Here is a 22478-nt window from a genome sequence, read left to right as displayed (position 1 = left end):
TCAGTGGGTTATTGAAATGATGGACCACAGAATCCAAGATTAATAGGGAGGAGTAGGAAGAGAGAAGGAAGAGAGCCTTGTTAAGATACTCTAACTGGAGTAATCTATTTTCTTAAAGAATGGTTGTATACAGTAGAGTTCTTTGTGTAAAAACTAGAAATGTGGAAATGTGTGGTGGGAATGTGGTGTTTCTGAGTTACTGATTTGCAAGCAGGAGAATTTTGGGTGAAAACAGGCTCTGGGTGTGGAAGTGAGTATCTAAGGGTGGAAGAGTGTGTGGTTTCATTAGAGAAGGGACACTCAAAGGAGTTATGGAGTCCTTGGATCTCTGTGTCCCAATAATGTAGGTTACAGGGTACCAGCATGTCTAAAGTTGACAATGACAGAGAAGGGAAGAGAATAACATCCTTAAGCAAGACCGAGGAGGCAAGTTGGTCTGGATTTGCACTGATAGTGACACATCAGCTTGATAGTGTCCCAGAATCCCGTTCTCAACGTGTGATGCCTATATCAGCAGCATCAACATCAGCTGGGAACGTCTTAGAAATGAGAATTCTCCATTGCCTCCCCAGACCTACTTGGGTTGAGTTCCAGCAATCTGAGTTATAAAAACTCTGCAATGATTGTGATGGACAGTATGATTTGAGACACATTTCTCCAGGGAGAGAAAGAGGGTGCAATATCCAAATGAGCTGAGAACATTCTCCATGGATGGTAGTCTTCATCCTCCTCTTTGTTCAAATTTTGCATTTTATTCTGTTTTTAAAGAGAAAGCTCAAAAAATATGTCCTAACTTCATAGTAGAAACAATGAGACCATGAAACTAAAACCAAGTAGAAAACTGAAGTTCTATACAGTCTGAAGGCTGAGCAGCTGTATATTCCAGAGGCCAGTTACTAGAATCGCTTCCCATCCTGGCAGTGAGGTCATGTGCAGTCAATGGGAGGAGACCTTGGAGAATCCCCAGCAAGTCTGTGGATACAGGAGACTGCAGGGACTCCAGGCCTGCAGCAGTGAAGGAGAACTCTTAAGTCCTTTGGATTCACAAATACCTTAAAAACAGTTGCACTGGGGGGTCCAGGTGAATCCCTGGGCCGTGGCTGGAGCTGAGGGGTCTGCACACCAGCCCTGAGCCCACCCCTGGCCAGTGTCCATATTGGGCAGAGATGAGTCCTGGTTTGGGTGTGGGTCTCTCATAGCCCCTCTGCAGGCAACGAGCATCTTTTGGAGATATCAGGAGACAGACACAGAAAGTGAAGAAAAGCATGGGAGGGAGTGACTGTGACCTCGAGGACAGACGAGATTGCCTGGGAGGCAGAGAGAGCAAGGAGCCAAGAAAGACATCCTGAAAACACAATGAGGAAAGCAACATCGGTACTGAAGAAAAAGAGAGTGATGTGGTTGAGAAATTCCCCATGAGACAGGCTTGACTCTCACAGCATCTCTTTGTAACGTCCGTCGTGATCTTTACCTTTCATGATAACATCAATTTTTATTTACCATGATTTTTCTTCCTTTTTATATTAAAATTGATAGGATAATTGATGCTGAGGAATTAGTGTTTTGAACTTATATCTGTTTTTTCATTGAGTGTTAACTCAATGAAGAGATGATACCTACTTGAATGAGATTTATCTTTTAATATATATTAAATCTGATTCCATAAATTATTCTCATTTTGCATGTAATTTTTTTTTTTTTTTTTAGCTGAGGGAGATTCACCCTGAGCTAACATTTGTTGCCAATCTTCCTCTACTTTGTATGTGGGTCACCGCCACAGCATAGCTGCTGAGTGTTGTAGGTCCACACCTGTGAACAGAACGTGGGCTGCCAAAGCAGAGCTTGCCAAACTTAACCACTAGGCCAGGGGCCAGAACTATGATTTTGCATCTAATTTTAACATAAAATCCATCAATCTTTCTCTTCTTTGTCACATGTTAATTCAGACATAGGTCATTTCTGTATCATGAATTAAGTATCTCTTGTCTGTTACCTGGCAAACCTGTGTAGCTTTGATTTTGGAATCTCCAGAATGAGCATACCCCCTGGAGGCATTATTTTCCCCGTAGAGAACCTTGGCAGCATGCTCATTGCCTTCCTTCCCACACGAGATCCAGAGTCGTGGAAATGTGTTCACCTTGCACACAGCACAGAGCACATAGGAATTACTCCACAAACATGTGGTAAGTGAACAGTTGGTGGCATCATCAGGTCATTCACAGAACGAGACTGAGAGAGAGCTTCCTTAGGTCAGGAAGGAGAAGCGTTCCTTTATATTTTCAATCAATGTTTTAATTTGTAACATTGTAACGTGAACACCGAGTATACTATTTGTATCAAAATTGTGTTCTGAAAGTTTTCAAAAATCTCTAAATCTCAGAGTAGAGAAAAATCAACCTCTGTGAACCTGTCACTTGCTTCAAAAATTGTCAACTCGTATACCATCTGGCTTCGTTTATCCTCACACCCACCCCGCTAGAGTTAACCAGCTGAGATGGCTGAGAGCACATCATTTCAGCTGTAAATATTTTCAGTTTCTCTTACAGATGAGGGATTTTTTGAACACAAACACACTAATGTTATCACACACAAAAATAAAAGTGTCATTCCTATAATCAACTATCTGGTCAGTATCCAAAGTCCCCCAGTTTTCTCAAGGTGACTTCCTGGTTTTGCATTTTATTTGAGTCAGGATCTTTAAAAAACCCTTTGTTTGCAATTGGTTGATGTGTTTCTGAAGCGCCTTTTACTCTCTTACTAGTTCATGCATCTTGATGTTTGGGTGGGATATGCCTGTGTGTGTTTACATGTCTACACCGAGGTGTGAATTCTTTCTTTCCTGGATGGCAGTGCCCTGGTAGGAAGGGCCTGGGCTGTGGGAACCAGGATTTCTACTCTGCATCTGGCTGAACTGAAAAGGCCTCCCTGGGTGACACTTGCAGCCTTCAGAAAGGAGGGGGAAGAAGTACCAAGGAATTCAAGACAATGGCCCTTGTCTTACAGGGTGTTTCCAGGGCAAGATTTTCAAAATGCTGGGTGGTAACCCTTTAGCTCCTAGTCGTAGGGTGGGTTCTGGGTGTGAGCTCAGAGTAGTGTCTGTTTACCACCCATGTGGGAAGCGTTTCAGTATTTTAATTGGTAAGTTTGTGTCTGTTGTGTCTGTGTTGTCTAAGATGGGTTGCATTCCCCTGCTGGGCCCACTGCTATACCTGCCCCTCTCGTGCCTCATCTTTCAAAACTCCCAACAGGCAAGTTTCACATCCCTGTAACACACATCCACATAACCACAGCACAGACTGGGGAAAAGAACACAGTCATCCCAGGGGCTACGTGCTCTGTGCGCTCAGGCCCAGCTGCCCCTTTGGGACAAGTCAGTAACAACACGACTGAGTGTGTAAACTAGTGATTGTCTGAGACCATGGACCTCAGAACACCAGGGTCCCAGATGTCACCCTAGGCAGCAATGGACAGTGTGGGTCATTCAGTGGCCAGGATTAAGGTCTGTTATCTTGGCAAACCAGAGCTCACCCCTGATCCATCAGGCCCAGCCAGGGAGGAATGGCCACGATGTACCTGACAGAGAGGGTGGGGGCCTTCTAGGGAATTTCTGCCCAAAAAGAATCATATAAGGAAGTGCGGGGATGCTGGAAATCCTAGTTCACAGGGAGTGGTGAGGTTTATGGAAGAAAGTCCTGTTGTAGGTTTAAAAGCTGCATCATGAATCTTTTCCTCTGGATATGAAACAAGTGGGAAAAGGACTTCCATGGCATGGGCCAGGATCCCAGGAGGATTCCAGTCTAGGCGAAGCGTGAACAGGGAGCCCTAGAGGCGTCCTGATGGGGATATCCTGTCGGCCCTTATTCCATCAGCACATGGTCTTCCTCTGGCCTTGTCCTTTCCACATGCAAACTTTTATCTTTTTACATTTTTTCCTCATTTAGTGTTGATGCAAATCCAGAGACTGATTAGAAAACGGTAACTTCCAATATTTGATCAAAAGAAACCTCAATGGGAGAAGCAGAAATCATTCCTTCTTCCTGGAAAGCTGTAGAAAGACAGCCGCTGTCCTGGGGAAGGACATGGTCCTGGCAAGTGGTATTTGAAAGACACCCACATTTCAGTGGTTGTTGCTCTGCCTGGGAAAGTCCCTCCAACCTCTACATCCAGGGAGATCTGAGGGGCTGTCTCTGCTCCTGGCCCAGGTGAACCACACTGAAATGCACCTGTCCTCTGAGGAAGGGGGACTTGAGAGTGTCATTCAGTAGCCAGGCAGGGGACTGGCCGTCCTCCCTTCTCCCACATAACATAAGCTCTGACCATACATGAGTTCTTAATTCAAGGCGGAATGTGAGATTCTGTGTCTCATTTACATGAGCATGAGAAGTGAAAGAACCACACCACAACACCCAGGCTGTGACAGAAACAGAACTTACTGCAACATTCAAATCTGATATTTACTCTTAAACATATACTAATGATCTTCCTCAATGGATAAACAGTCCCTGGGGTGGAGATGTCAGGGATTTGGAGGGGGGTCGTGCCCTCCATCTGGGGCTTTAGTGGAAACCAGGGAAAGTCTTCAGATGTCCTCCTTTACTTGGGATGGGGGGGAAGAGCTGACCTGGTGCACCCCGAGGGTCCCAGTGGCCCTGCTGCTCAGGAGGAGCTGAACTTGTGGTCTCCAGAGGGTTATGGCTCATCGCCAAGGGCACGGTGGCTGAAGAGAAGAAACAGAATATTTTGGGGTGCCTCCCTGAGATTCACGGCACACCTCCCTGCCCCCCTTCACTCTTATCCAAACCCTGTGCCGAGTGCTCAGTCCATCAACAGCACCCCGTTTGTCCCTGATGCAGGAGGCATCATTTAGCATCACCCATTTAAGAGGAGGCAACCGAGTCCCAGAGAGGAGAGGGGAGCGGCCTGTCTCAGGCCTGGTCAGCACTGGAGCTGGGATCCAGGCCCATGCTTAGCCCGACGCTGTACTGAGCCCCTGGATTCAGTCGCTGCTGCTCCTGACACTCACTCGGCCCTAAACTGGAGGATGTCCGGTTCCTCTTTCTCCTGAAGAGCCGCATTTTGCTCGCCTTCTGGTGTGCGGGCTCCAGCTGGCAGGAGACCCAGTAGCTACAGGACAGAGTGGCCTGTGAGCTACCAGGAGCCACACCTCAGGTGCCCCTCCCAGAGCCTGCCAGCAGCTGAGTCCTGGTGCCCCATGGGTCACCACGCTACGAGTTCTGAGGCTGATCAGCGATCCAGGCCACAGGCTCTGGAGCTGAACATTAGAGAGAGTCTGCCCTGCCCTCACCCAACTCCTGTCCCCCTCACCTCTCATGGACACTGATGGGCTCCATGGCCTGGAACCAGGCCCCAAATCGCTCATCGGGCTCCAGGTCATATGCATTTGCAGCCTGCTGGAGCAGCTGGATCCTATGGATGACTTTGAATTTCTGGGAGGAAGGACAGGATGCAGACAGGGCTTGGGTGGGGAACGCTGCCAGGAAGTTGTGCAGAGTGAGGATCTGGTCTGGGGTCTGTGCTCACTCGGGAACCCTCCTTCCTTCCCTCTCCATTCAGGACTTGCCTGTCCTCACAGTTGGCTTGAATTAGTTCCTCATCCAGGAAGGTGTCCTTGATGCCAGCCCCTCCCGCACCCGCCAACGTGATGGGATGCCCAGCTTTGTGGATCTGACTCTCCCAATAAATGTAAGACCCAAGGGATGAGGCCAGAGAAAGTCTTGCCAGGGGAGGTCTCTGATTTCCACATCCCCACCCTCCCCATAGCTGCTCACGTCACACCATTTCTGGAAGTTGACCCGATTTCCCTGGAAGGGAGACAGCCAATGTCCATCAGAAACAGACCCCTAAGCCCATAACCAACCCCCATCCCACCCCTTCTCAGGCTGCAGGAATGTCAGGGCCCAGCAGAGGGCAGACCTTCCACAAAGAGAACTTGACACTGGGCCAGGCTCTGGGCTCCAGGGCAGGAGGGACAGGGGAGCTGAGGCCAGAGACCTTATGTAGCACACCCTCTCTGATGACAGACAGGGAGACTGAGGCCTCAGGGAGGAAGGGACAGCTGGAACACAGAAGTGCTTCGTCACCTTCAGGGGCTGATGGCACTCCCCCAGGGGCAGGGCCCGAGGGGGAGGCTGAATCCATCTCAGACACAGCCTCCTGCAGCTCTGCAGGCAGGCAGCTATGAGCTTCACCAGCCCAGGTAGACTGGTGGGGGGCTTATGCGGAGCGTCTATTCACGCATTTCTAAGATGGGCCTGACTCCCCAGCTCCCAGGGGTGGCTATGGGGCTCTCATGAGAGGAGGTTTGCCAGATACTGAGAGCTCAGGTCCCAGTGCAGGGCTCTCGCCACCCAAACCTCAGGATCCTGCTCCCTGGCCCCACCTCCAGGCTCACTCACTTCCAGATCATCCTCCATCCCAATGTCCAGCAGCTTCAGGTGATTGAGGAACGTGCCCAGGAAGGGGACGACACCCTGTGAAATCAGGGTGGGAGTGGTGAGATGAGTCCCACCTCTCAGGTGCCCCCATGGACCCTCCCCCAAATCCCTTCACCCCAGCCTCCTGCCCACCACAGACTCCCACAGAGAACAGCCTAGGACCCTCAGCGGCCACCCCCAGTTGCCCCCTCCAGGACCACCGAACTTCCCCAGTCACCTCCCAGGGGCGGCTTTTGGCAAATCCCAGGGTATGTGGTCCCTGCCCCTCCCCTCCCTAACCCATCCTGGGCCCAGCCCTTCCAGGCCTCCTCCTGGTCACTTCCAGGGCAGGCATTTCATGCTCTTGGGCTCCTGGAGCTGGGCTGGAGGAGGAGGGACCCCTCTCTTAGGGAGGCCTCCAGCCGTGAGGAGAGTGACCCCTCCTCTGACACCTGGACCCTCCCCCTCAGGCCACCTCACCTGCTGCTGCTGCCTCTCCTGGGCTCCCTGCGGGTCCATCTCATGGGTGGCCCTCACAGATGACACCTCCTGCAGGGTCAAGGACAGGCTCAGGGAGGCCATGTTCCCTTCCCCGTGTCTCCCAGGGCCCTGATCTTGGACCCTGGCCATCTGGTGTCTATGGCTGCTCCCATTCCAGGGTGCCCTGATGCTAGATCACTCCCAGCTCCAACACTCCCTCCTCTGTGCCCTCAGGCCTGCCCAGGGCCCTAAGCCTCTCTCCTCATCAGGAAAGAGTGAGGAGGACTCCCCATGCCTCCAAGGGTCCCCTGAGGACTCAGTGTCATCTGACTGTTACCAGTGCTGTACCCTCTCCCATCGAGGAGGAGGAGCACAAAGCTGCTGTACATTCCTCTCCCCCTTGTACCTCATCACCCCTGTGAGGCCTGCACCACAGATCATCTCCCTCCATTTCCCAGATGAGGAGACCGAGGCCCACAGAGGGGCAGTGAATTGCTAAGGGGCCCACAGAGGAGACCGCTGCCCCTCGCAGCCAGAGGCCCTGGCCCCCGGCCTTCACTCCTCCTCCAGACACACCTCTGACCAATGTCCTGTCCTCTGGACTCTCGGGGTGTGTTGAGGCCCTCAGTCAACCTGAGCCATGGATGGAGAGGCACAAGGTGTCTCGGGGTCCCATGCAAGTGGCTTCTGTGTTTTCCAGCCCCCTGGGATTCTCTGACACCAGGCTGGACCTGAGGCCATGCCAAAGGCCTCAGCTCCCTAGGATCCCCTCAGGATGGTCCCTGCACAGAACTCCTCCTTCATTCACTCAGGAAGGGGACCCCATTGTGCCACATCTGAGTGACAGTGTAGGGGGTGACCACGGCACTGTGTAATGGTGACATTTGCATCCTTTTTCACTTGGAAACTTCTAATGTCCCTTCTCCTTTCTCAGCTCTCATGTTTGAAGTCTGTGGTCTGAGCCTTTGCACAATCGTTAGGCCCCTCCTGCCAGGGCCTCGATGGAGGCCATTAAAAATCTGTCAGGAAGGTCCATTAATAATCTGTAGGTTCCCTGATAATTCTCATTGCCATCTGGGGTGTATCCTTGACGACAACGCCCTGGGGGAGACTCACTGGTTTGTCAGCAGTGAGCACTATCGGGCTAGAGTGCACAGTCCCAGAGAGCACACAGTTCTGTCCCAGATCCACCATTTGGCCCAAGGCTGTGCAGCCCCTGTGTCCACAAGGCCTGTGTGACCTCACAGTGCCCATCCCTGGGACAGGCAGAGTGCCCTCCCCTGTGAGGTGCAGTGAAGACAGAAGGAGCAGCAGGGGCCTGGCTTCCTGAGGACAGACTGGGCTGCTTTAGGAAGAAAGGAACCCCCACCCACTCCATCCACTCGCCAGCCTGGAGGATGATGAGGGCCAGCTGATGGGTTCCCATGGAAGCCAGACACCTGCTCATTCTGCCAGCTCCTCACCTCTTGGAACAGTCCAGGCGACACCACTGTATCCCGTGACCAAGGCCTCCTGCCCCAAACAGTCCCCACCTGCCCCTGCAGGTCACACCCCCGCTTCATGTCCAGCTGGACAAGACAGACCATTATTTCTCGGGGAACCTTAAGTGAAAAACTTACCAAAGCACATCCTGCCTGGTCCCTCCCCACCTCACCTCCCGTCCTTCCAGATTTCCAGCCTCCACTCACCTCCTTGAGAAGCTTCCTGCTCTCCCGGTGGCATGTTTGGAAGATCTTTTCAACTATTTTACAGTTCTTCCTGAGGAGGGAAAAAACGAAAGAAACACTGTGGAGTGGTTTGAGGGTAAATCCCTTTTATTTGAAAACCCAGAAGATCCAGACAGCCTGGATGAGCATTTTCACTGTGTCCTCTGAGCCCTGAGGTGTCTGGGACTGGGGAGGGGCTCTCCTATTGTCACCTGGGGCCTCCATTCTCTTATTTTCTCAGCAGATGTGTTTTAAACAGTCTTAATTTCACGTGGACAGAGAGTTCTGTTGCTGCAAACACTTGAAAATCTTCAATTTGGTTCAAGCCATGATCTGTCACTTAGGGAAACTGATTCCTGAAGCAGAACCACTGGCCTAAGTTTTCAGAAAGACTTGAAGCCTGCCAACCAGGTCAGACCCTAACCCCAGGGTTTGCTGTCTCCCAGGAGGTCCCAACTGACTGAAGGGCAATGCCAGCCCTGTGGGGGGTGTCTGGTCCACCCAGGTGGTGCTCGCATGGAGAGAGGCCTACCCACCTGGACACCTGTCTCCATGTCTCCTTTAAACGTTGAATGGAGGGGCCCTCCAGAGCCCAGAAGATCGCATGGAGAGAGGAAAGGTTCCTCAGGCCGTGGCATTCCTGGAGAAGGGAAGAGAATGAGCTGTGAGGGGGAGCTGGAGCCCTGCTTCCTCTGGCTTCTGTCGCCTCATTGACGTCTCCTGTCCTGGATGAGACAGCAGCTCAGTGAACCCGGAAAAGGCACAGCTGGAACCTGATGAGGAATACTTCCAGGGAGGAGGATTTTAGCTCAAGCCAAGAAAGGAGCCCAGGAAGGGGTGAGCTTCCTACCACTGGGACCAGGAGTCAGGTCATCGAGGCCTGGCAGGAGGGGCCTCAGGTTTGTGCAAAGGCTCAGACCACAGACTTCAAACATGAGAGCTGAGAAAGGAGAAGGGGTAGTTCCCCCAACTCCAGAGAGGGGCTCCCAGGGCTCCCACATCTTACCTTGGCCACCTGGATCCAGAGCTCCACCCCCCTGGCCCTGTCCTGGGCCGTCATGCTCGGGTCCCCAATGCAGGTGGTGATGATACATTCGACCACTCTGTTAAAGTGGGTCATGGTGGCATGGATGGTCGGTGCCAGGTGCTGAATGCCCCTGTTGTCACCCTGGGACCAGATGGAGTCCAGGAATTCGTGGGGCCTCACTGTCTTGAAGAGCTCCTGGGGAGGACAGGGAGTGTCACCCAGCCCTGCCACAGCCCAGCTCAGTGTCCACAGCCCCCAGTCCCAGGCTGGGTCAGTGGTGAGAGCTGGAGCTCAGGAAGCTGAGAATGTGGCCTGAGGCTTGTGGGAGTCCCTGGGTGTTGCCTGTGTCCCCTGAGGGCACCCAGCACAGGATGACCCAGGACCCGATACTGTGGCGCGGGATAGTGACATTTGCTCCCAGCCCAGTCTCACTTCCTCCAAACACCAGAACTCGGCTCCTGCATGACCATCTCTAGGGGCATCTTCCACCCATTCTGACCATCCTAGGGTCTGACTCCTCTTTCAGATGCACATTCCCCCAAGGCAGCAACAACCAGGGGCTTTGTTTATCTGTCTTGTAGTCATGTGCACATTAAGTGCCTAATTACTTTTGAGGCTGTTGAGGCCTCCTGGGCAAATGAGTGAAGTACCCAAGGACGAGACAGCACTTCAGTGTGCTCCCCTCCCCCACCAAAGCGCAGACTCTGCCCAACTTCCTCTCTGCTCCACCTCATCCATCTGCACAGCCACTCTGCATGGCAGCTGCTCTCAGTGTCAATCTCTCCTGTCCACATGAGGACAGCAAAGGCTCGAGAGTTAAGAGGGCTGCTCAGGTCACATGAGGGTATGTAGGGAAGCAAGAGGTAGAGGTTGGACCGAGATCATGGGATTCTGGATCAGGAAATGGCAGATCTGGGGCAGCTGATGGCACAGGGAAGGCCGGCCCCACCTGCCCTGAGAGCCCCGCTGCTCACCACATCCATCAGTGTCAACTGCTCTGCCACCAGCCGGGGAGGGAACTCCAAGAAGTCAGGCTTCTCCTCCCTCAGCAGCTTCTTGGTGGTCACATCCCAGGGGCAGGCGGGCGCTGGGGCTGGATCTAGCTCTGCTGTTATCTCTCCAGGTGGAGGGAGGATTCTCCCTGGAGCCAATGGTCCAGCTGGCTCCAGCTCAGGAGCTGGCACTGGGGCTGGAGCTGATGTTGGTGGTGTCTCTGGCCCTGGAGGGACTGATGGAGGTGACACTGGCTCCAGCTCTAGCACAGGTGGTGGAACTGGAGCTGGAGCTGGATCTAGCCGTGGAGCTGGCCCTTGCTCTGGCGCTGGAGCTGGAGGGAGCTCTGGAGATGGTACTGCAGGAGGAGAAAGAAACAGTGTCACTCAAGTAGCTGACTTCCCCTGTGCCTGTCAAAGCCAGGAAAGACCCCACTGCCTTGAAGTGAACCAAGCCTCTGAACACTCTGCAAATTGTCATCCCAGACTGCAGTCGCCTCACCTTCCAGCTCTGCCTCAATGGGCCGTGGATGCTCCAGCTGGACCTGGAGAAGGTAGGCGTGGCCTTGCAGCCCCGAGCCAGGCAAGCTGAGATGCAGAGAGGCCAGCTTCATGCTGAAGCAGGGATAGTGCAGGGGCTCCCAGAAATCCTGCCCTGGGTCCAGGCAGGTTCCCACCAGAGAAGAGATGGCACTGGGGGAGGCAATTGGGCAACAGAGTCAGAGGCCTGGCCTTTCCCTCCACGCTTCTCACCCAAGACACCCTGGCTTGTGACTGGACCCTATGCCTGCCCCTCTCCATCCAGGTGAGAGCCACATGGCAGCCCTGACCCCTGTGAGGCTGTCCTGGCAGTGGCAGGCCTGCTTATCCAGCAGGTTGACACAGAGTCTGTTGTGACTTTCTTCCCACTGACACTCTTCTCCTGAAGGTCTGGGACACAGCCCACCTCAGCCGTCCATGCACTTGTGCAACCGGACTGAGCACTGAGACAGATTTGTGACCAGGTTGCTCACACACCTCCTGTTCTGGGCCTGGAGGCGGTGGTCAGAAGAGGTAGATGTGGAGAAGGGGAGGCAGATGAAAATGGGTCTGTGGTGGGAATGGGTTTCTAGGGGAGAACGCAGCCCAGCCACCCCTCTGGTTCCCAGGGGTCCTGGCACCCATCCATAGCTCTTTGACTCCTGTCCTCCTGCAGTGCAAGCCACCGGGCCTCTGCCTTCCCATGGGAACCAACAGATGCGTGAGATGCGGCTGCTGACAGGCTCCCCTCAGCCACAGCCTCCATCTAGCCCCCCACAGCTTGTTCTTCAGAGACAGGAGGCCGTCCTTCTGCACCCAAAGACCACTCACATTTTTAGGTGGTCCTGCGCTCTGCCCTCCTGGCTGGAATAAGGGGAGATGCCTCCAGATGTCAAGGAGGCTATGAGGGCATCCCTTGAGATGGACGGTGGATGACAAGACCTGCGAATGATGTCGAATGTCAATGTCTGACTCTCAGACGGAAATTGAGGCCACGCATTGTGTCTCCTTCATTCACTGTTTACTGTCTCCAAATGTCCTGCATGCAGTAGGTGCTTAATCTACATGGTTGAATGAATGTAGTCCACCCAGAACCATCCCAGACACCTGAGTGGGCCTAGGGCCTCTCTGCTGCCCCAGAGATCCTTGACTGGCTACCCCAAGGAAAAGGACCAGGACCAGCTGGATGGAATCTCCAACTCCTTGACAGGGTGGTTTCCATGTGCTTTTCCAAACTCAGAAAGGCCGCATCTCAGAGATGAGTGAGGCAGACTACTTTTGACGGGGAAGAGAAAAATAAACACCATGAACATCCACAGCATGTCCACAGCCCTCTCTGCAGAGCCAGGCACCATGTAAGCACCCGCCATGGCTGATCCCATGAGTTCCTACAAGATCCCCATGAAATTTATCCTTTGCCACCCTACTTTTCTAGGAGCAAACTGAGGCTCAGAGAGATTTGGTGACACTCCCAGGACACATAGCTGGCAGGGGGCAGAGTCACCACTGTGCTGAGGAAGGAGTGGCCACTCACCTAGTAAACAGCTGGTCCTTGACTTGGTGGGATGTCTCTAAGGCCGAGTAGTTGACCACGAAGGTGGTGAAGCTAGAGATGTTCCTCCTCAGGAAAGCTGGTGCGATGGACTCTGTCAGCTTCTCCATCATGCCTGTCTGGAGGGCCCGCATCCTGCAGGCCTCATTGAAATTCACGGTGGACTCATCCTCACACTGAGGGAGAGGAGGAGGGACATACACTCAATGACATCATGGTGAACCAGCGGGAGGATTGAGGTGACTTTCTACCCTCCTGTGCAGCTGGTGGGAAGGAGTGGAGGTCCAGATTCCTTTGGGAGTGGGACTGTGGAGCACTCTAATGAGAAAACCCTGGGGGGTTCCAGGGGAGACTCAGATTTGAGTCTGCATTCTAGTAGTGCCTTGGTCATCTCAGAGTCCTGGGTATGAAGACCCCTCTGCACCCACACTCACCTCACACCAGCCCTCTTCATTGAGGGACTGGTGCACCTGTGTCCTCTCCAGGGAGATGGCGAACTGGAAACCATCTACCAGCTCCTCAACCATCACTTGGGTGCAGCTCTGCAGTGATAGTGCCCAGAAGTCAGGCCAGGAGGCATCAGGGGCCTGCCTGGACTTCGCCACAGAGGGAAACCCCACCACAGTTCAGGCACAGAGGGGCATGTGCATAGTCTCCATCAGGGAAGGAATGTGAACACCTCGATGGCCTGGGATTCACATGTGGGTAGAAGAGCTTGGTCCCCAGCACTCACCATCCTCTCCTGCAGCCAAGATCTTCAGTGTGAACATGACACACAACCAGATCTCCACCATTTAGCTACCTGCTCCTGCTCAGGGTGGTTCCTCCTCATACTACCTTCTCTAACTCCACCTCCCACATACACACACACACACACACACACACGCACACACAATGAGGGTCAAGGGGTGTGGGGCTGTCCATTTGGGATCACACTTGTGGCCTGACTTAGAGTGGCCTGCCCTGGGCTACGCTGTTACCTGATGGTTCCTCCTGCCAAAAGGCCACAGACATTCGAAGTGAGGGCTGAGCCAATGTCTAAAGCCACTTAATATGTTCTCATGCTTGGCTTTCCGGGGGCCAGAGCCTCGGAAAGTCACGGGACAACACGAGAACATCCTGCTGTGTCGAGTGTCTCCACTCAAATGAACTGGACAGGAGGCTGTGGTTACAGTGTGGGTGCCTGGTAACCAGAGTTCTAAGTTCTGTTGGGGGCTGTCACCAAGGAAGTGAGGTCACTTCTTCAAGGTTCTATTACTTGGCCCCTTCCTTCAATCAGACCCACCCAAAGCCCCCGCTAGGCTGTTGGCTACTCTCCCTCCTTGCCCATGTCATCTCCGTCACTGTACACAAATATCCATCACCACCCTCCCCACAGCTCCTTGGGAGTGGAACCAGTGGCCAGCTTTGAGGAGACAGAGCTGAAGTCACACCTCTTTTATCCTACCAGTTCTGTGTCCTGGAAAAGCCACTGTGCCTCTCAAGATCTCCCCAGTCTCCCAACCTGCACAATGGGGATGGTGCTAAAAACAGCTTTCTAGGAACATCGTCAGGTGTATATGAGATAATACCTACAACACCTGTGGATTGGTGTCACATGTGTCTAATGCTGAACCTCCCATCTAGGTCAGTTCCATCTGTGCAGCCTCCACAAACCCCCACTCCATACTTCTTGTCACACATCATTGGCCTGAATTTGGTCTGGTCACTCTTATCTGCAAGAAGGGTTAGGAGTTTTATCTTTCAGTTTGTTGAATTGCCACCCAAAATAAAACTGATTCTCTGTTCTGAATATTAAGGGAGAAGGTGAACAGTGGAAACTACCCGTGCTCTAGCCCTACACTAACCTTCAAGTTGAAGGGGAGGACATGAACTTTTCAGATGAATCAAGCGTGTATTTACCTACCACAGGCTCTCTTTTCTTGTTGTTTATTCATCCACAGAGAACAAGTAGTCTTGCTTCCAAACCAGAATGTATGAGACCGTCCACTGCCCTCTGTTCCCAGCAGAATGACCAGAACCAATTTGTTGGCTTTTATTTGCCTAGCCCTTGTAAGTAGATCTGAGAACATTCTTTCTATGTCCTTCATAGAGTGGGTCTGGGAGAGTCTGAGGTTGTAGAGAATTGTAGGCAAATAGCAGGCTCCTGAAAAACTGAGTCAAATTTGAATCTCTGTAATTCAAAGGAGAGTGATATCAGCATCATGGTGGAATAAGACACCTCCTGTTTTTCTACTCCTGCACTAACAATGCTTTGGCATCCATCCATAGACAAAAGTGCCTTTGTGGGAGAAGTGGGATCCGGCACCATATGCCAAGGGACCCAGAGGGAGTCTCACCCAGCCATGCATCTGGTAATAGGCAGACAGATCTCGGTCCCAGCTCTGGACCCTACAGTGGCCTGTTAACCAGCTCAAGCTCCTTTCAGCTGCTGCATGGAAACCCCTGAAAACACTGTCTTAGATCATGACACACAGAGGAGAGGGCCTTTGTGGAAGTCCAGGTTTCAAGAAGAGAAGTTCCAGCCCTCTGTTGGAGTACAAAAATATGAGTGTGGATGTGTTGAAGAGTTTGGGGGCATTGGCAGATAGGTACTCTTAGAGGGCTTTAAAGGATGTGGATCCTGTAACTGCACTGAGCACTCCATCAAGAAGTCTCCCACGACTTGTGGGGTATGCCTCACCCATGGATCTCCCCAGCTGGCCCTTAGGCACCCCCAGTGCTCTGCGGGCCTCACATACACACACCTCCACCCTAGGGCTTCTTCCTTGTGTATGCTCCCAACAGTGGTGGTTAGAGTGAATTTTGGAGGACAGCTAGTGAGCACGTGCAGAAACTTGGTCCAAATCCGCAGGCCAGAGAGAGACCACAAACTTGAGGTTTGTGGAATACAAAAGGCAGGCTGTCAGCGCCCAGCCTATTACATCACAGCATCAAGAGAATGCATACAAGCTGGAGAATTCTGCCATTAATGAACAAATTAAAAATGCTGGGATTATACTGGTATAACACATTAAAATACAAATGTATTATTGAAACATATATTAAGTTTAAAAAAATGACATTTCAAATGTTGGAAAAATTAAGTTTGAGAAACCTTGTAGGTGGTCAGTAAACATCTGTCCCTCCCTCCCTCTCCAGAGCAGCCATATGTATATGTATAGATACACACACACACACATATATATACCCCCTATAAGTTCTATATATAGAGAGAAGCATATGTGCGTGTGTGTCCACAAACACTCACACATATATGTAATGCATGTACCTATGTATATCACATACATGTATGTATACATGATAGAATACTCACATGCACATGTGTATATCTCTACAATTTCACCTTCAATAAGGTAAATTTCGGGTTTGTATTGACTCTAAATAACTCTGCATTTTAACTTGTTAGGTCTGTTTCGCTTTGTTTTCCCCAAACTTTCTGGTTAGTCCTCTGGGCACTTCTCAATTGGATAACTGTTGTGTTTTTCATTCGTTGTTGTGCTTTCATTTTCTCTTTTTAATAAACATATTTGTTGAAATATGACATACAATCAGAATAGAGCACAAATCCAAGTGTAAAGATTGATAAGTTATCAAAAAGTGTACACATGTGTTAACACCACCCAGGCCAACAAACAGAACATGACCAGTTCTGTTTATAGTAGATTATACATGATATGTATAATAGATAGTAACCGCAGTTACCCAGATTATTATTTCTCCTTTTTCAGGAAATAGCACACTGAATGGCAATGCTTAAAGCAAATTTGGTCATGATGTGGCCTGCTTCAAATATGTAGCTGGATTTGGAAGGTTAATTTTTTTTAGGAATACATGAGTTTAGTTCCAGAAAAAAAGAGGCTTGTAGATTTCCTTTCCTGTAATGACCTTGTAAGATTTTTGTAGCAAAGTTAAGCTAGTCTCATAAAATAAATCAAAAAGTTTTTCCCATTTTTCCTGTTCTGTGGAAGAGCTAGAGTCAATGTGTATTATTTCTCTCCTGAATGTTTGGTGGAATTTGCCAGCAGCGGTGTTGGCCACGATGAAATGTGGGAATGTTTTAAACTATGGATTCAGTTTCTTTAGATATGGGACTATTCAGATTTCTCATTTCTTCTTGAGACAGTTTTGGTAACTTTCATTTTCCTGGCAATTTGTGAATTTCATCTAAATGTTCAAATGTATTGACATGTTATTTATAATGACACGTGTGTTGTCAGGGAAGGTCTGGGGTGAGTCTCCTGGGGGCAGAAGTCAAGCTCAACTCATGTGTCCCCGCAGCTTCAGGCACCTGGATGCTGGAGGGAGAGCTTGTTCTCATTGCAGGACGAAAGGCTAAATGCTTTTCTTTTCGCCCTCTGCTCTCCATTCACACCAGCTCAGGAGACCTTGTTCCTGGCCAAATTGGCGTGCAGGCAACGCCCCATGTAAATTCTTCCAGGTCTGGTGGATATTTGGAATTTTTTTCTCAAATGTTCTCTTGAAACCACATGGCCACATTTGTATAATATTCTCTCTTTATTTTCTATTTGAGTCAGTTTTGGTAATCATATTTTCAATTTTTAAACTGTACAAGGCTGTGTCTCTCAGACTCCTAAGTGTTTTCAGTTTTAATTCCTTCAAACTTCTCCCAGATGTTCCTGCCTTACGGTGATTCCTTCTTCATGGGAGCTCTGAAGCTCTTCCTAGCTGCCTGGTTGTTGACAGTGGCAGATACACAAGTTTCATGGGGCAGAAGTTTAGGCAGTTTGATTGCCAGCCTTCTGCTGCACCATTCTCAACCCACAGATGCCGTGCTTCTCTGCTTGTCCCAGAGCCTTCAGGTGTAATTACTCTTCTTCCCCAGCGCTACCTCCAATCTCATGTTGATATTATTGCTGTTCTCTGAAGCATTTGATGATGTGTTCAAATGAACAAGCATTTGGGATCCTGAACCAAAGAACCATTTACAAAACGCACTCTGAATGTGATCTGCTTTTCCATTCATTAAACTTTTCTCATAAACTTAATCACTTTTCTCCATGTGTGTGGAATTCAGTAAGGATGTTCCAGAGCCCAGGTGATGTTACTTGATTTAGCTATAAATTCTAAGGCTTCAGGAGAGCTGTTGCCACAGATGGAATGAGTTGGCTTGGCATTCTTCCTTAATTAAGTGATTACATTGGATTTGAAGATAATTGTGGTTTGAGTCTTTTCCCTAAGGAGCCCCATCCGTCACAGCAAGTTTCAGTACAAGAACTATAAGTATGTTGTGGCCTTGGTTTTTGCCATTGAGGAAATCAACAGAAACCACCATTTTTTACCCAACATATCTTTGGGAGTTGATCTCTATAATGTCCTGCACTATGAACAGAGGACACTGGAGAGTTCACTCACTTGGCTCTCAGGGCTGGGCAACGACATCCCAAATTACACCTGTAGGAGAGAGAGCAAGTCTCTAGCAGCCCTTACTGGAACAACATGTGCAATTTCTGCCCAGATTGGAACACTGCTGGAACTGTACAAATTTCCACAGGTAAGGCTGTGTGGGATGGGGAGCCATGAAACCATGTCTACTTTGATGCCATTCTCAGGTGCCTGAAAAGGAAGAAAGGAGGAGACTGTGTTTATGCATCTCTCACAGGATGTAATCTCCAAGGACGAGTGTATAGAGTCTTAGTGAGGTATGCACATTTGCTTTATTTGGTATCCCTAAACTCGATGATTTCATCCATGTCCATTGATAACAAGGTTCCAGGGACCATCTGCTCTTGGCTAGATTGGGTCCCAAGCCTGAGTCAACAAGCAATTTGCATGAACAACCTCTGCAGTGATGCAAATGAACTGCATCAGAGGAGGCGATGTCAGGTGTAAGGTGAAGGTGACAGACAGGGCCCATGCCACTCAGGGCTCAGACAAGAACAATCCAGCATCAATGCCTCCAAAGTGCAAGATAGCGAGGGACAGACTCACACACCCAGGGCCCAGGGCAGCCACAGAACATTCTGTGTGTGACCCATGCATGGCTGCACACCAATCATGAGTGCAGAAACACCACAAACCCATGAGTCCCTGCCTGGGGAATCAATAGTCATGCTGAATTTATAAGATTCCAAATCAGTAACTCAAGATCAATGCAGAAATAAAGTTGCATTTTGATTTTATAAAAATTGACCTCCTTTCCTTTTCCTCAGTTCTTTTAACCATGTTAATTCCGGAATCAATATGTTGTGATGATCCACTTCTGCACCCTCAACATTGGTTTCCTCCATTATTAATGCTGTTGTGAGAAATTCCTCCCTTTCCTCACCCTAAAGCAGAGGATACTAGCTGGAAGGAGCCCCTGTATTCCCCATCACCCCAAACATCTATGACTAAGACAAAGGTCACACTTACATACCTCTATGGCCCTGGAGCAAAGGGGATTTTAGGGCAGTGAAACCATAGTTCTATACGATTCTGTAATGGCGGATACATATTACTATGCATTTGTCAAAACCCGTAGAATGTACAACACAAAGAGTGACCCTAATTCCAACTATGGACTTTCATTAATTATAAGGTATCTGGACTGGTTCGGGAATTATAACAAATGTACCACACTAAAGTTAATAATTTGTAGTTAATAATGTTACAGTAATAATGTTATATAAGTTATATAGATTACTAATGAGATGTTAATAATAGGGAAACTATGTTGGGGGGGATTAGGGTATATATAGGAACTCTCTATAATTTCCACTTAATTTTTCTGTAAACCTAAAACGATAAACCTATAACTGTAAAACGTTATAAGAAATAAAATCTATTTTTTTAAACCATATTTTCCTATCTGGTAGACTCTAGCTGCATGTCACCATTGAGCATTTAAAATGGGGCTAGTCCAAATTGAGATGTGCTGTAAGTGTAAAATACACAATGGGTTTCAAAGCTTTTATATAAAAATATGAGTGTATAATACCTCAATGATAATTATATATTAACTACATGTTGAGATGATAATTCTTTGGAGATGTTGGGTTAAATAAAATATATTAAGATAAAAAAATGAAAGGCTTACATGGCTACTGACTTGGGAATTGCAAGATGCACAACTACACACACACACGAGACTCTGGCTGAGGCAGAGTCTTCTAGGTTTTGCAACCACCTCATAAACTTATGGTCTCCCACACTCAAACCCACCTCTCCTGACTTGGAGCAAGGCTATTGCTATGGGTTGAATTGTGTCTCCCAAAAGATATGTTGATGTTCTAATCCCTGGAACCTGTGAATGTGACCTTATTTGGAAAGAGGGTCTTTGCAGATGTGATCAAGTTAAGATGAGGTCATTAGTGTGGACTCTAATCCAATATGACTGGTTGGAGAGGAAACAGCATTTGATGACAGAGGCAGAGATTGGACTGTTGCAGCTGCAGCCAATGAACACCAATGATTAGCGGCCACCACCGCAAGCTGGGGGAGTCAAGGAAGGGCCTGCTGATACTTTGATATCAGATTTCTAGGCCTCAGAACTGGGAGAGATTGAATTTCTTTTGTTTTAAGTCACCCACTTTGTGCTATTTTGTTACAGCAGCCCTGGAAAGTCATACAAGTATAAATGGCAGAGCTCATGTCACACAGGAAACATAAAACAGAGGCAGAAAAAGGGGGATTTATTCTCTTCCTTCCAGGTTGGAGTGGTTTCCAGAAAAACTGGTTGCTGTAGCAGAGGTCCCTGGTGTCACTGTGGTTTTTCTGGGGCCACAGGAGCTGGTGAAGATGTTGGGCTGTTTAAGGAGACAGAGATAGTGGTATGCGGAGCTCTAACTATTATGCTGGAAATTTTGGAGATATTTGTGATTCAAGAGTCCTTAACTGGGGAAAAGGCCATCACAAGGTTATTGGAATCAGGTCTGACTTGCCCTTCCTCACTGTTGCCTGAGAAAAATGGGACCTTGTCCAATTCATGATGAACCAAAGAAGACCTTCCATGTAACCTTATTTATAATATTGAAAATTTTCCAAACTCTTAATTGTCTGTTGATAGGATGCTAGTTAAAGCTATTATAATAAATTCAAATTAAGTACTCTAGACATTAAAAATCAAATCGGAGTCTATTTTTTGAGCAAAAACTAAGTTTAGCTATTATAGGATACCAACGTTGTGAAATGAAATTTTTGTGTTTATATACATAAGAGGAAAATTGGCTGGAAGACAAAGCACCAAAATGTTAATAGGGAATTTCTTTGAAAGATGAACTTACAATTGACTCAGTTTTCATTTTTTTTTCTCTTTGCGTACCTGATTTTCCGCTAAAATGATCATGCAATTTTGGTAATAAGGAAAATTGTGTATTGTTTTACATGACTAGACCATCATCGCTGAAGATTCTATGAAACAGGTGGGAGAAATAAGGGATCAGGTGTGTCTCTGACTTTTGTCAGGAAACAGCGCTCAAATCTCTGGCTACAAGAGGAGGGCTGCTTTTCTGGAGTAAGGGCTTAAACAGCTTATTCCCTCTCCAAGGAGAAAATGATCTAACGTGCAGTTCAAGCCTGCAGATAAACTGCTGAACCTAAAAGACAGTTGTCTTCAGATCACTGTTATCATCTCATCTTCTTTTAGTCTGCTAAGCTGCAGCATCGCCTTATCCATCCTGTGTCATCCATGCGCCTCTGTTGTTGATGGTGGTGGTGGTGGTTGTGTGTGTGTGTATGTGTTTGTGTCGAGGTAAAGGTGAGGGGAGGGAAAAGGTCAAGGAAATAATAATGGCAAAGATGGCATCACAAAATTGAGACTTCACAAGTACTAGCCACCAGACTTAATCTTACATGCACCTTAAAATCCTATGTGATTAAAATGTGACATTGGTGACAATCCCAACTAAATAAGAATACACCTCTTATTGTTGACTCTGTTTCACTCTTGAGTTTCTGTCCAACTTTCGTGTTTTGCTTTTTTTTTGGCAATACTTTATTTTCTAAAGAATGAAACTCCTAGGAAACAGTCCCTTAATAAACATCGAATCTGATTCCCAAGGGCCAATTATCCACTTTTATAATGGTCTCTCCACGATCAAAAATGTGAAAGGCCGGGGGCCGGCCCGGTGGCGCAAGCGGTTGGGTGCGCGCGCTCCGCTGCGGCGGCCCGGGGTTCGCTGGTTCGGATCCCGGGCGCGCACCGATGCACTGCTTTGGCAGGCCACGCTGTGGCGGCGTCCCATATAAAGTGGAGGAGGATGGGCACGGATGTTAGCCCAGGGCCGTCTTTCTCGGCAAAAAAAGAGGAGGATTGGCGGATTTTAGCACAGGGCTGATCCCCTCACAAAAAAAAAAAAAAAAAAAAATGTGAAAGGCCGTTGGCTAGAGTGGAAATGTTGGAGTTATGCCAGTGGCACACTGTATTTCCCTAATTGAACTTCTGCACCAGGTTTGGCGGAAACTAAGAGACAATACTGAACTCTGCAATGTGCAGGATGGCAAAAAAGGTCAGCCCCAGGCCGACTCCAAGACCCAGAAGGCATTTGTGGATGCCAGCTATTAACCTAAATTATCTTTGTTCTCTCTCAGGACTCTACTGCTTTCTTGCTTTCATTGAGATTCAAAAGTGTTCAACCCAAGGTTTGTTGATGGTGAAGGAAGTGGTTAGTACCTCTTGCAGTTCTACAGCACTGCGTTTTCAACACAGTCCCTGTGTGAGATTTTATATTATCCTACAACCATTTGGAGGTAAGAAAGACAAACATTGTCCTCAACCTGTTTCCGATGGAGAAAGTGTGGCATAGAGATGGTAAGTGAGCTTCTTAA

General features: G+C 48.9%; 2 protein-coding genes across 2 annotated transcripts in view; both read right to left on the bottom strand.

Annotated features, from left to right (window-relative positions):
• Window positions 1–22478, bottom strand: part of LOC131401949 (centrosomal protein kizuna-like) — a 263865-nt gene that overhangs the window by 210327 nt on the left and 31060 nt on the right. The gene's annotated exons all lie outside the window — the stretch shown is intronic.
• Window positions 4036–7150, bottom strand: LOC131401958 (ral guanine nucleotide dissociation stimulator-like). The gene is made up of 6 exons (XM_058536999.1): window positions 6915–7150; window positions 6417–6491; window positions 5790–5822; window positions 5326–5447; window positions 5024–5124; window positions 4036–4717 (listed from the first exon to the last, which is right to left on the bottom strand). The coding sequence occupies exons 1-6, from the start codon at window positions 7062–7064 to the stop codon at window positions 4557–4559; spliced, it is 642 nt and encodes a 213-aa protein (XP_058392982.1). The 5' UTR covers window positions 7065–7150; the 3' UTR covers window positions 4036–4556.

This window comes from Diceros bicornis, assembly GCF_020826845.1.
Source record: "Diceros bicornis minor isolate mBicDic1 chromosome 27 unlocalized genomic scaffold, mDicBic1.mat.cur SUPER_27_unloc_1, whole genome shotgun sequence".
NCBI lineage: Eukaryota > Metazoa > Chordata > Mammalia > Perissodactyla > Rhinocerotidae > Diceros > Diceros bicornis.
This window is presented reverse-complemented; position numbering and strand designations above follow the sequence as displayed.